Source organism: Manis javanica, chromosome 8 (genome assembly GCF_040802235.1).
Source record: "Manis javanica isolate MJ-LG chromosome 8, MJ_LKY, whole genome shotgun sequence".
In the NCBI taxonomy this organism is placed as follows: domain Eukaryota; kingdom Metazoa; phylum Chordata; class Mammalia; order Pholidota; family Manidae; genus Manis; species Manis javanica.
Window position 1 is genome coordinate 30,690,440 of NC_133163.1, and position 15,095 is coordinate 30,705,534.

The 15,095-nt window shown below is 41.1% G+C and overlaps 1 protein-coding gene across 1 annotated transcript in view; it reads right to left on the bottom strand.

Annotated features, from left to right (window-relative positions):
* Positions 1–5,837: 5,837 nt before the first annotated feature.
* ADAM21 (ADAM metallopeptidase domain 21) overlaps positions 5,838–15,095 on the bottom strand; it is a 51,598-nt gene continuing 42,340 nt past the window's right edge. The window contains exon 2 of the mRNA XM_037007298.2: positions 5,838–8,709. Within this exon, the coding sequence (XP_036863193.2) occupies positions 6,415–8,571 (2,157 nt within the window). The 5' untranslated portion in view covers positions 8,572–8,709 and the 3' untranslated portion in view covers positions 5,838–6,414. The remainder of the gene's footprint in view (positions 8,710–15,095) is intronic.

A 15,095-nucleotide genomic window follows, 5' to 3' on the forward strand; every position in this document is an offset into this window, starting at 1 on the left:
GAATGGAGGAGGAGGAATAAGAAGGGAGAGAAGAAAAGAATCTCCAGACAGTGTATATAACAGCTCAATAAGCGAGCTAAGTTAGGCAGTAAGATACTAGGGGGGCTAACTTTGAACCTTTGGTGGCCACGAATCTGGGGCCTGCAATGGCAATGGGTACATATCTCTCAATAGTCACCCTAAATGTAAATGGACTTAATGCACCAATCAAAAGACACAGAGTAATAGAATGGATAAAAAAGCAAGACCCATCTATATGCTGCTTACAAGAAACTCACCTTAAACCCAAAGATAAGCATAGACTAAAAGTCAAGGGATGGAAAAACATATTTCAGGCAAACAACAGTGAGAAGAAAGCAGGGGTTGCAGTACTAATATCAGACAAAATAGACTTCAAAACAAGGAAAGTAACAAGAGATAAAGAAGGACACTACATAATGATAAAGGGCTCAGTCCAACAAGAGGATATAACCATTCTAAATATATATGCACCCAATACAGGAGCACCAGCATATGTGTAGCAAATACTAACAGAACTAAAGAGGGAAATAGACTGCAATGCATTCATTTTAGGAGACTTCAACACACCACTCACCCCAAAGGATAGATCCACCGGGCAGAAAATAAGTAAGGACACAGAGGCACTGAAAAACACCCTAGAACAGATGGACCTAATAGACATCTATAGAACTCTACATCCAAAAGCAACAGGATATACTTTCTTCTCAAGTGCACATGGAACATTCTCCAGAATAGACCACATGCTAGCTCACAAAAAGAGCCTCAGTAAACTCCAAAATATTGAAATTCTACCAACCAATTTTTCAGACCACAAAGGTATAAAAGTAGAAATAAATTCTACAAAGAAGACAAAGGGGCTCACAGACACATGGAGGCTTAACAACATGCTACTAAATAATCAATGGATCAATGAACAAATCAAAATAGAGATCAAGGAATATATAGAAACAAATGACAACAACAACGCTGAGCCCCAGCTTCTGTGGGACGCAGCGAAAGCAGTCTTGGGAGGAGGGTGTATAGCAATCCAGGCACGCTTGAAGAAGGAAGAACAGTCCCAAATGAATAGTCTAACATCACAATTATCAAAACTGGAAAAAGAAGAACAAATGAGGCCTGGAGTCGGCAGAAGGAGGGACATGGTAAAGATCAGAGAAGACATAAACAAAATTGAGAAGAATAAAGCAATAGCAAAAATCAACGAAACCAAGAGCTGGTTCTTTGAGAGAATAAACAGAATAGATAAGCCTCTAGCCCAACATATTGGGAGAAAAAGAGAGTCAACACAAATCAACATAATCAGAAATTAGAATGGAAAAATCACGACGGACTCCACAGAAATACAAAGAATTATTAAAGACTACTATGAAAACCTATATGCCAACAAGCTGGAAAACCTAGAAGAAATGGACAACTTCCTAGAAAAATACAACCTCCCAAGACTGACCAAGGAAGAAACACAAAAGTTAAACAAACCAATTACTAGCAAGGGAATTGAAACGATAATCAAAAAACTACCCAAGAACAAAACCCCAGGGCCAGACAGAGTTACCTCAGAATTTTATCAGACACACAGAGAAGACATAATACCCATTCTCCTTAAAGTGTTCCAAAAAATAGAAGAGGAGGGAATGCTCCCAAACTCATTCTATGAAGCCAACATCACCCTAATACCAAAACCAGGCAAAGACCCCACCAAAAGAGAAAATTACAGACCAATGTCCCTGATGAATGTAGATGCAAAAATACTCAATAAAATATTAGCAAACAGAATTCAACAGTATATCAAAAGGATCATACACCATGACCAAGTGGGATTCATCCCAGGGATGCAAGGATGGTACAACATTCGAAAATCCATCAACATCATCCACCACATCAACAAAAAGAAAGACAAAAACCACATGATCATCTCCATAGATGCTGAAAAAGCATTTGACAAAATTCAACATCCATTCATGATAAAACTCAGCAAAATGGGAATAGAGGGCACGTACCTCAGCATAATGGAGGCCATGTATGATAAACCCACAGCCAGCATTGTACTGAACAGCGAGAGCTGAAAGCATTTCCTCTGAGATCGGGAACCAGACAGGGATGCCCACTCTCCCCACTGTTATTTAACATGGTGCTGGGGGTCCTGGCCACGGCAATCAGACAGAACAGGGAAATACAGGGAATCCAGATTGGTAAAGAAGAAGTTAAACTGTCACTGTTTGCAGATGATATGATACTGTACATAGGGAACCCTGGGGACTCCACTCCAAAGCTACTGGAACTGGTGTCGGAGTGCAGCAAAGTTGCAGGATACAAAGTTAGCACGCGGAGATCTGTGGCTTTCCTGTGCACTGACAGTGAATCGGTAGAGGGAGAAATCAGGAAAACAATTCCATTCACCATTGCATCAAAAAGAATAAAATACCTAGGAATAAACCTAACCAAAGAAGTGAAAGACTTATACTCTGAAGGCTACAAGTCACTCTTAAGAGAGATTGAAGGGGACACTGATAAATGGAAACTCGTCCCATGCTCATGGCTAGGAAGAATTAATATCGTCAGAATGGCCATCCTGCCCAGAGCAATGTACAGGTTTGATGCAATCCCTCTCAAATTACCAGCAACATTCTTCAATGAATTGGAACAAATAATTCAAAAATTCATGTGGAGGCACTGGAGACCCCGAATAGCCAAAGCAATCCTGAAAAAGAAGAATAAAGTAGGGGGGATCTCACTCCCCAGCTTCGGGCTCTGCTGCAAAGCCATAGTGATCGGGACAGTTTGGTGCTGGCACGGGAGCGGAGCCGCGGACCAGTGGAACGGATTAGAGACTCCAGACATTAACCCAAACATATATGGTCAATTAATATTTGATAAAGGAGCCATGGACATACAATGGCAAAGTGACAGTCTCTTCGACAGATGGTGTTGGCAGGGCTGGACAGCTACATGTAGGAGAGTGGGGCTGGACCATTGTCTAACCCCATATACAAAGGTAAACTCAAAGTGGATCGGGGACCTGAATGTAAGTCATGAAACCATTAAACTCTTGGAAAAAAACATAGGCAAAAACCTCTTAGACATAAACATGAGTGACCTCTTCTTGAGCATATCTGCCCGGGCAAGGAAAATAACAGCAAGGATGAGCAAGTGGGACTACATTAAGCTGGGGGGCTTCTGTGCAGCGAAGGACACCATCAATGGAACAAAAGGGAACCCTACAGTATGGGAGAATATATTTGAAAATGACACATCCGATAAAGGCTTGACATCCAGAATATATAAAGAGCTCACACGCCTCAACAAACAAAAAACAAATAACCCAATTAAGGGATGGGCGGGGGAACTGAACAGACAGTTCTCTAAAAAAGAAATACAGATGGCCGGGAGACACATGAAAGGATGCTCCACATCGCTAATTATCAGAGAAATGCAAATTAAAACTACAATGAGGTATCACCTCACACCAGTAAGGATAGCTGCCATCCAAAAGACAAACAAAAATGTTGGCGAGGCTGTGGAGAAAGGGGAACCCTCCTACACTGCTGGTGGGAATGTAGATTAGTTCAACCATTGTGGAAAGCAGTATGGAGGTTCATCAAAATGCTCAAAACAGACCTACCATTTGACCCAGGAATTCCACTCCTAGGAATTTACCCTAAGAACGCAGCAGTCAAGTTTGAGAAAGACAGATGCACCCCTATGTTTATCGCAGCACTATTTACAATAGCCAAGAATTGGAAGCAACCTAAATGTCCATCGGTAGATGAGTGGATAAAGAAGATGTGGTACATATACACAATGGAATACTACTCAGCCATAAGGAGTGGAAAAATCCAACCATTTGCAGCAACATGGATGGAGCTGGAGAGTATTATGCTCAGTGAAATAAGCCAAGCGGAGAAAGAGAAATACCAAATGATTTCACTCATCTGAGGAGTATAGGAACAAAGGAAAAACTGAAGGAACAAAACAGCAGCGGAATTACAGAACCCAAAAATGGACTAACAGGTACCAAAGGGAAAGGAACTGGGGAGGATGGGTGGGCAGGGAGGGATAAGGGTGGGGAAGAAGAAGGGGGGTATTAAGATTAGCAAGCATGGGGGGGAGGGAGAAAGGGGAGGGTGGGCTGCACAACACAGAGAGGACAAGTAGTGACTCTACAACATTTTGCTAAGCTGATGGACAGTAACCGTAATGTGGTTGTTAGGGGGGACCTGATATAGGGGAGAGCATAGTAAACATAGTATTCTTCATGTAAGTATAGATTAAAAATTAAACAAAAAAAGAAAGAAAGAAAGAAAGAAAAGGGGGATTACTCCTTGATAGGATAAAACTATTGGTAAATCAAAGATCAACGCATGCTTTAAATATCCTTAATGTTGATCACTTAAAGGGTGTCAGATGATCAGCTATGGAGGTACTCTTTTCTGATAATATTCCTTTCTCTTAATAAAAAAAAAAAAAAAAGCAGTTACTGTGTGCTGACGTCCAATGAGTTCTGCACAATGGTATAGAGGGCATGTCATAGTGTGGGCAAAGGGTCTGTTTGTTTCTATGCAGAAGATCAAGGCCTAGCTTGGATACCCAGAAAATGAACTAAGATACAATATGAGGAGGAGCTTCCGGCATCAGCACTCTCTGGAGGACTTGTGCCGGGGGATGACCATCAAAAAGCCTCCACAGGGATCCAGACGATACTGCGGTTGTGGCTGCATCCAGCCCACCTTCTCCTGGACTTGCCATAGGAATGAGGAGGGAGATGTCTAGGCTGGCATGTGCATACAGTGAGACAACGAATTTGACCGGATCTGTACTGTTGGAACTCAACCAGGAGTTGGGAGGGGTGCAAGGTGTAGCACTCCAAAATCTTATGACTATAGACTATCTACGGTTAAAAGAACATATGGGATGTGAACAGATCCCAGAAATGGGCTGCTTTAATTTGTCTGATTTCTCTCAGACTGTTCAAGTACAGTTGAACAATATCCATCATATCATAGACAAATTTTCACAAATGCCTAGGGTGCCTAAATGGTTTTCTTGGCTTCACTGGAGATGGATGGTAATTATAGATTTGCTTTGTTTATGTCACCGTATTCCTATTATGTTAATATGTGTGTGCAAATTAGTTAGTAGTTTAAAACCTATACATACTTAAGGTACTCTACAAGAAGATATGTCAAAGAAATAATCAATCCTCCCATGTTTCCTTCCATATGCTACATCTGTAGCTTTTCTTCTTTCTTCCTAATTACAACCCTTAAATAGAATTCGTGCCTCATATCGAATTTACCGAGTATCATAATTCCTCCAGGTGGTAAAGATACCTCAAGACAAGTGCTGGTCATAGAAGCCACAGGGCATAAATCTGCAAAGAAGTGAAAAGCTAACCTTTTCAAACCATATGGCTTCTCTCTCACTTACCAACTTTACATGTCCCTGTATGGCCCCGGAAGATGACTGGTTAGCCAGAGACGGGTAAGATTCCTCAAGGGAGGAACAACCTAAGACAGGCACAGTCGCAGGGGGGCCATCAGGTGAGAATTTGGGGATCAACAGAGGTGAGGCTCAGAACCTCACCCGCCCTGCTTTGAGAGAAATCTTCTGCATCCGTGGATGTTTTGCTGCCCTTGTCTAGCCTGGATTAATACTTAGTCCATAGGCATACACCTGATCATCTGATCATCTACATTTGCCCTCTTACAGCACTAAACTACGTTTTCTACCTTTATCTTGCATCTACCTACCACTTCAGCATTTTATTAAAAAAAAAAAATAATAATAATAATAATAAAGGGAGAAATGTGGGATCAACATATAAATCAAGTACAAAAATCAAACGAATATTCATATTTGACCTGATTGTTTATAGGTCATAATGCGTGATCAAAACCGAAAGTTTCTGTGATGAATGCCCTTGTACTGTTCACCATGTAAGAATTTATTCACTATGTAAGAATTCGTTCACCATGTAAGAACTTGTTCGTTATGCTTCAGAAGATTGGAGACTGACGAGAATTAGGCTTGAGATGGATTAATGATTGTACATTGAGCATTGACCCCCCTATACTGAATTTTATTGTTGTTAACAACCATTTGATCAATAAATATGAGAGATGCCCTCTCAAAAAAAAAAAAAGAAATACAAAGCGGACTAACTCAGGGGGAAATAGAGCTTTATTTGGTGCTTCCAACAATGAACAGTTTGTAGGAAGATGTTAAGAACTACTTTTGCTTGATGGCAAAGTTTCTTGATGCTGACAGTAGGAAAGTTCTCTGCGTTTTTCTGTAAACTGTTAGACAATGTACCCAGTTTCAGGCATGTAGTAACATTTCTACTGCGAAGAGTCTGAAACTTGATAATGCATAGCATATTAAATTAGAGGCATTTTCTTAACCTGAAGAGTGAGCCTGAGTCTCCTTGGGTCCAAAATGTTTTCGAAGGGAAATAAATATAGCAGTGGACAGTAAAACAGACACACTAAGACTAACAACTAGTGGCAAGAAAACTCTACTGGCAGGTGCTGGGCCGCTCTCAACACTACCTCCATAGCCTCTGTGCAGGCAGTAGGGTGGGGACCACCCATAGTTGCAATGGCAGTGATGTTTATTATTGCAAATCCCCTTCATGTTGCAGGTTTCAGGCAGGCAGACTTGTGACAAGAGAGGCAGACTGACACACTTCTTATGTATGCAGATCTTTTTTGGACCACACATAGTGCCGTCTTTCACTTCACCAACATCAGGTATGCCCATCCCTAAATGATAGTCAATACTCCAGCAGGTGACACCATTGATGTGAGTGCGCTGCAAAACAGAGTGATCACTAAGGTGGGGGATGTGTTTCACATTTTCACACTGAACTCTTCCACAGAAGATATTTGAGGCATTACATTTTAGGTATGTCATGCCGTTTATACCACAGTGGCCAAAACGGCTTCCCTGAGAGTTTATTTCTTCATAGCAACTCTGAGATGCACTCCTTGCACCTTCACCAAAAATATCCCTGCACTGTTCATCATGTTTATTACATCTCTTTTGATAGCAGTAGGCACTGTCACTACAGGGAATCCCATCCTGCACATACACATCCTCTGGACACTGATGGGATGTCCCATTGCACCACTCTGGAAGGTCACATTCATTGGCCTGATGTCTGCAGAGTTCCCCTGAGGGCATAAACTTGCAGTCTTCGCAGCAAAGCCCAAAAGCACAAGCAGCCCCAGGCCTCAGAGTGCGGTTCAACAGACAGCAGGGGTCTCGTTCACACTGCTTTACTGGTCCACAGTCACATTCCTCTTCCCCTTCAACCACACCATTTCCACAGCGCTTCGGCATAAAGACTTCCCCTGGACTTGGAAGATTGTGCAGACACGATCCCTGGTTTAAAGTGGTCTTTGTGAAATCTGCATAACTGCAATTGGTGAATCTCTCTGCTGGCACTCTGATAGCATTCATGATGCAACCACTTTGCCCACACAAACAGAATTCTTCATCGTGCCGCATACCCAAAGTGTGTCCTAACTCATGGGCCACAGTGAGGGCAAAAAGGGACCAAGGGTCTCCTTGAAAATTATTAACTCCACAGTCAATAGGAGGATGACATATTCCTGCAACATAGGCTATACCAAGTACACTTAAAAGTGAATTTTTAATGAAAATATGGGCAGCATCATACTGTAGCTGGGAAAGACTGATTTGTTTCCACTGAGAGAAGTCCTTCAGAACCTGTTCTATGCTTATCATTGGAATAACATTTCCATGATTCCAGATCTCAATCCCAATCAAAATCACATAAGTATCCAGCTGCTGATAAATGGAATCCACAATGTTGACAACAAGTAATACATTCTCCTCCACCACTGAGAAATTGCTTTGGGAGTAAATTAGGAAATTGTGATCTACCACCACAACCAGCTCCAGAAACAATGAGTGGGTCCGCCAGGTATAAGTAGAATTTTGTTTCAGAGTTGATCTCTTAGCCTCTTCAAATTCCAGCTGTTGGAATGCTGTTTCCTTCTCTGTTAAGCCACATCTCATAGGTGGGAATTGTGTCTCATTAGTGTTTATCTTGTAAACCAGGTGTTCAAATGTGGTAGAGTGCCTGATGGGCGTGATCTCATAAGCAAGGTCATTTATCTGTAGCATTCCTCGAAAACCTCCAGAACAGGTACTGAGGGCAACCAGGGACTTGGGGACCCCTGCCACATAACCATGATAGTGGCAGTCATCAGGAACAAAAGGCCGATCCTCCTCGAGGGCACTCTGGTCTGTGTAGGAGAATACTGGGAGGTGTCTGGAAACCAAGAGCTTCTTGACCTTCATGTGAACAATGTGTCTCTGGCCCCCAAACTGAAGGCTGTAGGAGAGCCAGCCTGGAGTCTTTGCCCCTTTGCCCCTGCCAGTCACCTTCAAAGGGATCACCACTTCTGGGGACCTGAGGTGTTGCAAGGGTGCAGTCTGGAAGAGACCAGAAGAGGGCAGAGATACTGCAGCCCAAAACAACAGGAGAACAACTCTCTTGGACACCTCGTCCTCACCAGCCACCATTATGGAGCTGTCATTGTGGAGCCGTCCAGAGAAAAAGAGTGTGAGGCACCGCTGGTCTGGCTCCTGAGCTGGTCATTGTGTAGAGCTGATCATTATGCATCTGTGTCCTGGCAGAGCTGGACCTTCAGAGCCGCAGTGCTGAAAGTGAAAATGAAAAGAAGGGTGGGGATGGTGGTGGGATTGGGTGAGAAAGGGGGGAGAGAGAAATAAATGAATGGTGAGAAAGTGATTCATGAATTAAGAATGTACGGATTTGCTTTCAAAGGGTTGGGGATTTAGGTGGGTATACATAAGACAATATTGGCCATATGTTGATAATTGTTAAGTTGGATGATAGATCCTTGAGTTTACATTATATAATTATCTTAGTAAATATAGATGGTACTAAAATCTCCACAATAAAAGCTGAAGTAAAACTAAAGAGACTTCAGTCTCTTGTAGGGTGACTGTGTTTCAATTTGCCAAGACCATGTTGGTTTATGCTTGCTGTGCTTGCATAATTACTGATACTTTATGACTCAAAATTACAGAAGTCAAAAAGAATCTCAATTCTTATGTCAGTTTGCATGGACTCATGAATTACTTTAGCCTCTCTTTATGTCAAGAAATACATGTCTCCTTGCTGTATTCTCCTACACTTATAACTCTACATGGCTGCAAAGTTTATGACTGAATGCAGGGTTTATGATTTTAATTCATTTTAGCATCCCCTATAATGCCTAGTATAGTTTTCTATACAATGAAAAGTGGGGAAGAGGGGGAGCGGTGGTGAAATACTTGGGTTATAGATGAATGCCACTTAAAATGTATTCATTTTTAGTAAAAAGCTAACCTTTGCAAACAATATGGCTTCTCTCTCACTTACCAACTTTACATTTCCCTGTATGGCCCCGGAAGATGACTGGTTAGCCAGAGACGGGTAAGATTCCTCAAGGGAGGAACAACCTAAGACAGGCACAGTCGCAGGGGGGCCATCAGGTGAGAATTTGGGGATCAACAGAGGTGAGGCTCAGAACCTCACCCCCCCTGCTTTGAGAGAAATCTTCTGCATCCGTGGATGTCTTGCTGCCCTTGTCTAGCCTGGATTAATACTTAGTCCATAGGCACACACCTGATCATCTGATCATCTACATTTGCCCTCTTACAGCACTAAACTATGTTTTCTACCTTTATCTTGCATCTACCTACCACTTCAGCATTTTATTAAAAATAAAAATAATAATAATAATAGGAGAAATGTGGGATCAACATATAAATCAAGTACAAAAATCAAACGAATATTCATATTTGACCTGATTGTTTATAGGTCATAATGCATGATCAAAACCGAAAGTTTCTGTGATGAATGCCCTTGTACTGTTCATCACGTAAGAATTTATTCACTATGTAAGAATTCGTTCACCATGTAAGAACTTGTTCGTTATGCTTCAGAAGATTGGAGACTGACGAGAATTAGGCTTGAGATGGATTAATGATTGTACATTGAGCGTTGACCTCCCCTATACTGAATTTTATTGTTGTTAACAACCATTTGATCAATAAATATGAGAGATGCCCTCTCAAAAAAAAAAAATTCATTTACAAGCATGCTTGGTATAGCCTATTTTGCAGGAATATGTTGTCCTATTGATTGTGGAGTTAATAATTTTCAAGGAGACCCTTGGTCCCTTGTTTGCCCTCACTGTGGCCTATGAGTTAGGACACACTTTGGGTATGTGGCACGATGAAGAATTCTGTTTGTGTGGGCAAAGTGGTTGCATCATGAATGCTATCAGAGTGCCAGCAGAGAGATTCACCAATTGCAGTTATGCAGATTTCACAAAGACCACTTTAAACCAGGGATCGTGTCTGCACAATCTTCCAAGTCCAGGGGAAGTCTTTATGCCGAAGCGCTGTGGAAATGGTGTGGTTGAAGGGGAAGAGGAATGTGACTGTGGACCAGTAAAGCAGTGTGAACGAGACCCCTGCTGTCTGTTGAACCGCACTCTGAGGCCTGGGGCTGCTTGTGCTTTTGGGCTTTGCTGCGAAGACTGCAAGTTTATGCCCTCAGGGGAACTCTGCAGACATCAGGCCAATGAATGTGACCTTCCAGAGTGGTGCAATGGGACATCCCATCAGTGTCCAGAGGATGTGTATGTGCAGGATGGGATTCCCTGTAGTGACAGTGCCTACTGCTATCAAAAGAGATATAAAAATGGTGACAAACATGTCAGGGAAATTTTTGGTGAAGGTGAAAGAGAGCACCTCAGAATTGCTATAAAAAAAAACACCCTGGGAAATTGTTTGGCACAAGTGGCCCTTTTCTCCTGAAGTGGGAGAGAAATAATAGCTGAAGAGCAATCACAAGTATAGATACAGTCCAAGAGCTCCAAAGACTTTTACACACTTGTCCAGAGCAAGTCTGTTATGCTGTCAGGGCTCAGGTGGGAAAACCTAGGACCACTGTACATGAAATGGTGACATCTGGGTGGATGCCCCTGAATATACTGGCTCTGCAGATCAATATGAACCCTCAGTGAAGTGTCCCACTTCTCTTCCTGGCTGCCCTATCTTATGTCTGGGATGCTGTACCCTACCCAGCATAATCAGGCTGAAGATGTACAAACCCTGATAAGGGAAGAATGAGATCATACTCTAAGGAAGCTGCAGGAACGAGGTAGCTTGTAGTGGTAAAAGCAAGGGGAATACACCTGGGATTGGAGTATATGAAATTTTTATTTGGTAAAGGGGGTAGATGTAATTAGGATAAGCATGAATTCATGAACTTGGGGGCACTTTCTTGAGATGTGGAATTTGTCACTCTGGCAAGGGCCCCACCCCAGAAGATGAGGCACACCCCCTGCTAGGGTGACACTTAACAACGGGAAGGAAGCAATAGCCCATCCTTGGCAAAGTGTAAATGTTAGTTTACCATGGAAATTGGCAGAACAAGTCCAAGAGATGTTGGTATGGCACATTGCATATATTATATGAGGCCAGAAGATCCATCAAGCATGCACTGGTATAAGGGATAACATAATCCCTAAGGAGTTCAGTTGTGTCTCTCCACTGCAGGCCAGTGCGGTGATGTGACACATTGTCACAGATCAGTATTTTAAGTTTTCCTGTTCCAGTTTCCCAGAGATTTCTGCTTGTGTGTTTCTGCTCTGGTTTAAGTGTGGCTTTCTGTATTCACTGTTGGTCTGTCCAGTTTCAGGGACAGCAGTTTTCCCCATGACCTCAATTCCCTTACACAATAGAAAAGGACTTAATAATTAGAAATTTTTTTATTTTAAATATACTAGATATAGTATATTGGTTTCAGATGTACAACATAGTGATTCAACAATTATATACATTACTAAATGCTCACATGGACAAATGTAGTTACCATCTGTCACCATTACCAAGGTACTACAAAATCACTGGCTATATGCCCTCTACTAGACTTCCATCCCTGTGACTAATTTATTTTATAATTTGAAGTTTGTACCTCTTTATCCCCTTCATCTATTCCCTCCCTCAACCTCGTCCACTGTCTGCTTTTATGAGTCTATTTCTGTTTTGTTTACTCAGCCTTTTACTTTGATGAACTAACGATGACTTCCAGAACATGCAGCAGGAACCCAAGTCTCCCTAGGTATACTTTTCTTGGTATTTATGCTGCTTGGTGTTCTCTGAGCTTCCTGGTGTTGTATGGTTTCTGTGATGAATTTTGGAAATACTGGCAGCCATTATTACTTCAAATATTTTTTTATTTTTTTCTACTTCTTTCTTTTCCTACTTGTACTCCCATTTTGTATATGTTATACCTTTTATAATTGTACTACAGTTCTTGGATATTCTGTTTTGTTTTTCTTTCTTTTTTCTTTGCATTTCAGTTTAGGAAGTTTCTACTGACATATTTTTAAGCAAGTTATAGAGTTCAGGTGGCTGTACTTAGCCAGAAACTAAGGGACCACAATTACGTACAAATTGATCAGCTTGAAGAGGCAACTGAACAGATTTATGCATAGGGACTTTTGAGGTATGAACAGATGGGAATCTCAGGTGGCAAAATATGAGTAGCTAAAGAGAATATTGCTTAACATCTACAATTAGGAGAAGGTGAAAAATGGAGCTGCAGGAGGCTGAGAATGGTTGTGTTATTAAAATCATGATCCCTGTTCAGTTCCTGGGCCAAAGCCAATTTTCAGATACAGAATCTGTTAACTAAAGAGATCATTACATTCTAGGAAGGAGCATATCAACACGACAAATATGTAATGCAATGTAATGACTCTCCCAGTCCTTCTCCTAAGAAACCTACAACCATTTTCTTGGGAGACTGTATAATAGGGGTAGAGAAATACATCATTTGTGAGCTTATTGTACACGGTGTCTACACTGACATTAATACTCAGAGCTCCAAAGCATCTTCCTGGGCCCTGTTATAGTGGGAGCCTGTGGATATCAGGCCTCAAGTGGAGTCGTAGCTGACATACAGTTTATAGTGGGTCCAGTGGTCTGCAGTCCAGCCCAGTGGTCACTTCTCCATGTCCCCAGGTATGTAAATGGGATTGATATCTTTGGCAGTTAGAATAACATGCTCCTAAAGGCCTTTGGCTTGTGGAATAAGACCTATCATCATAGCACTGCAGGTAGAAGCTTCTTGACTGTCCCTGTACCTCTGGCCAGCAAATTAAATCAAAGACAATAATTGCGTTTGGGGTGGGAAGGCAGAAGTAAGTGCTACCATTAAAGATTAAAAGATGCAATAGTTATTGTCCCTATCAGATCTCCATTTAATTCACCAAACTGGTTCCTGAAGAAAATGTGTTAATTCTAAGGACTAACTTCAGATTTCATTAAGCTCTACCCATTAGAGTCTCTTATTCCTGCTACTGGGTCATATAGATGTACAATTATTGCTAGAGTAATTTAATATGGTCTCAGGTGCACGGCATGCAGTTATTGATTTAGGAAATGTGTTATTTTCTATTTCATCAGAAAGACTGTCACAAAGAGTTAGCATTCATATGTCATGGATAAACTTATTTACTTACAGCTTTTCCCCAAGGCTATATTCACCTACCTGTCTCTGGCATAATATTATCCAAATATCTACACTATCTAAACATTCAGAAAACATCATACTGATTGATTTCAATAGTATCATGCTGATGAGAGAGGGCAAAAATGAGTAGGTTAGTTTATTGGAGTTCTTATTGGGAGACATGCATTCCCAGGAGTGGGAGATAAATCCTACAGAGATTTAGGGGCATATCATATATTAGAGTATTTAGGGATACAGTGATTAAGGTAATATTGGGACATACTCTCAGAGTAAAGGCAAATTGCCTCATCTTGCATTCCCTACCACAGAACATGGTGTCTGATATATGCCTCTTTGGGTTACTAAAACGTTTCACACTTATGAATACTATGCTGGCCCATATACTGATGACAGTGGGGGTGGCCATCTTTGAATGGGACCAAAAGCAAGAAAGGGCCTTGCTGTAGATCCAAGCCCTGATTCAGGCTGATTCATTATTTGGGCCATAAGTTCTGGTACACCAGAAGTCTTTGACCCTGTGGGAGTACCTATGGTGGAAAAAGATGTGGTGTGGCAGCTCCAGAGAGAAAACTAAGCACAGGCTCTTGGGGTATTGATATGAGGCCATACCATTTGCCTATCAAGAAACATCTCTTGGTACATCTATGTTACTGAAAATGGAAATATTTTATTCTTTTTTAAATGGCTGAACTGTATTCCATTGTATATATCTACCATATCTTCTTTATCCATTCATCCACTGATGGACACTTAGGTTGTTTCCATAGCCTGACTACTGAAAATAATGCTGTACCGAATATGGGGTGCATATATCATTTGAATTAGCATTTTTGTGTTCTTTGGATACATACCTAGAAGTGGAATTGCTGGATCATGTGGTAGTTCTATTTTTAATTTTTAGAAGAACCTTCATACTGTTTTCCATAATGGCTGCATTAATATATATTCCCACCAGCAGTGGTACAGGGGGCTCTATTTTGCCCACATCCTCACCAACACTTGTTATTTCTTAGCTTTTTGGTAATAGGCATTCTAACAAGTGTGAGGTGATAGCTCATTGTGGTTTTTATTTGTGTTTCCCTGATAATTAGTGATTTTGAGCATCATTTCATGTGCTTGTTGGCCATTTCTTACCTTCTTTGGGAAAATGTCTATTCATGTCCCCTTTCATGCCCCATTTTTTAATTGGATTGTGGGGGTTTTTGTTATTGAATTGTATGAGGTCTTTATATATTTTTGTATTACTCCCTTGTCAGATATAGATCTTTCTTGACTTATGATGACATTATGTCTTGATAAATCCATCATAAGTTGAAAATATCATTTGTCAAAAATACATTTAGTATACCTAACTTACCAAATATATTAACCAAACCTACTTTGAATATTCTCAGAACACTTACATTATCCTACAGTTGAGAAAATTATCCACTGCAAAGTAGATATAATTTATTGAATTATATATCATATAATTTATTGAGAAAAAGAT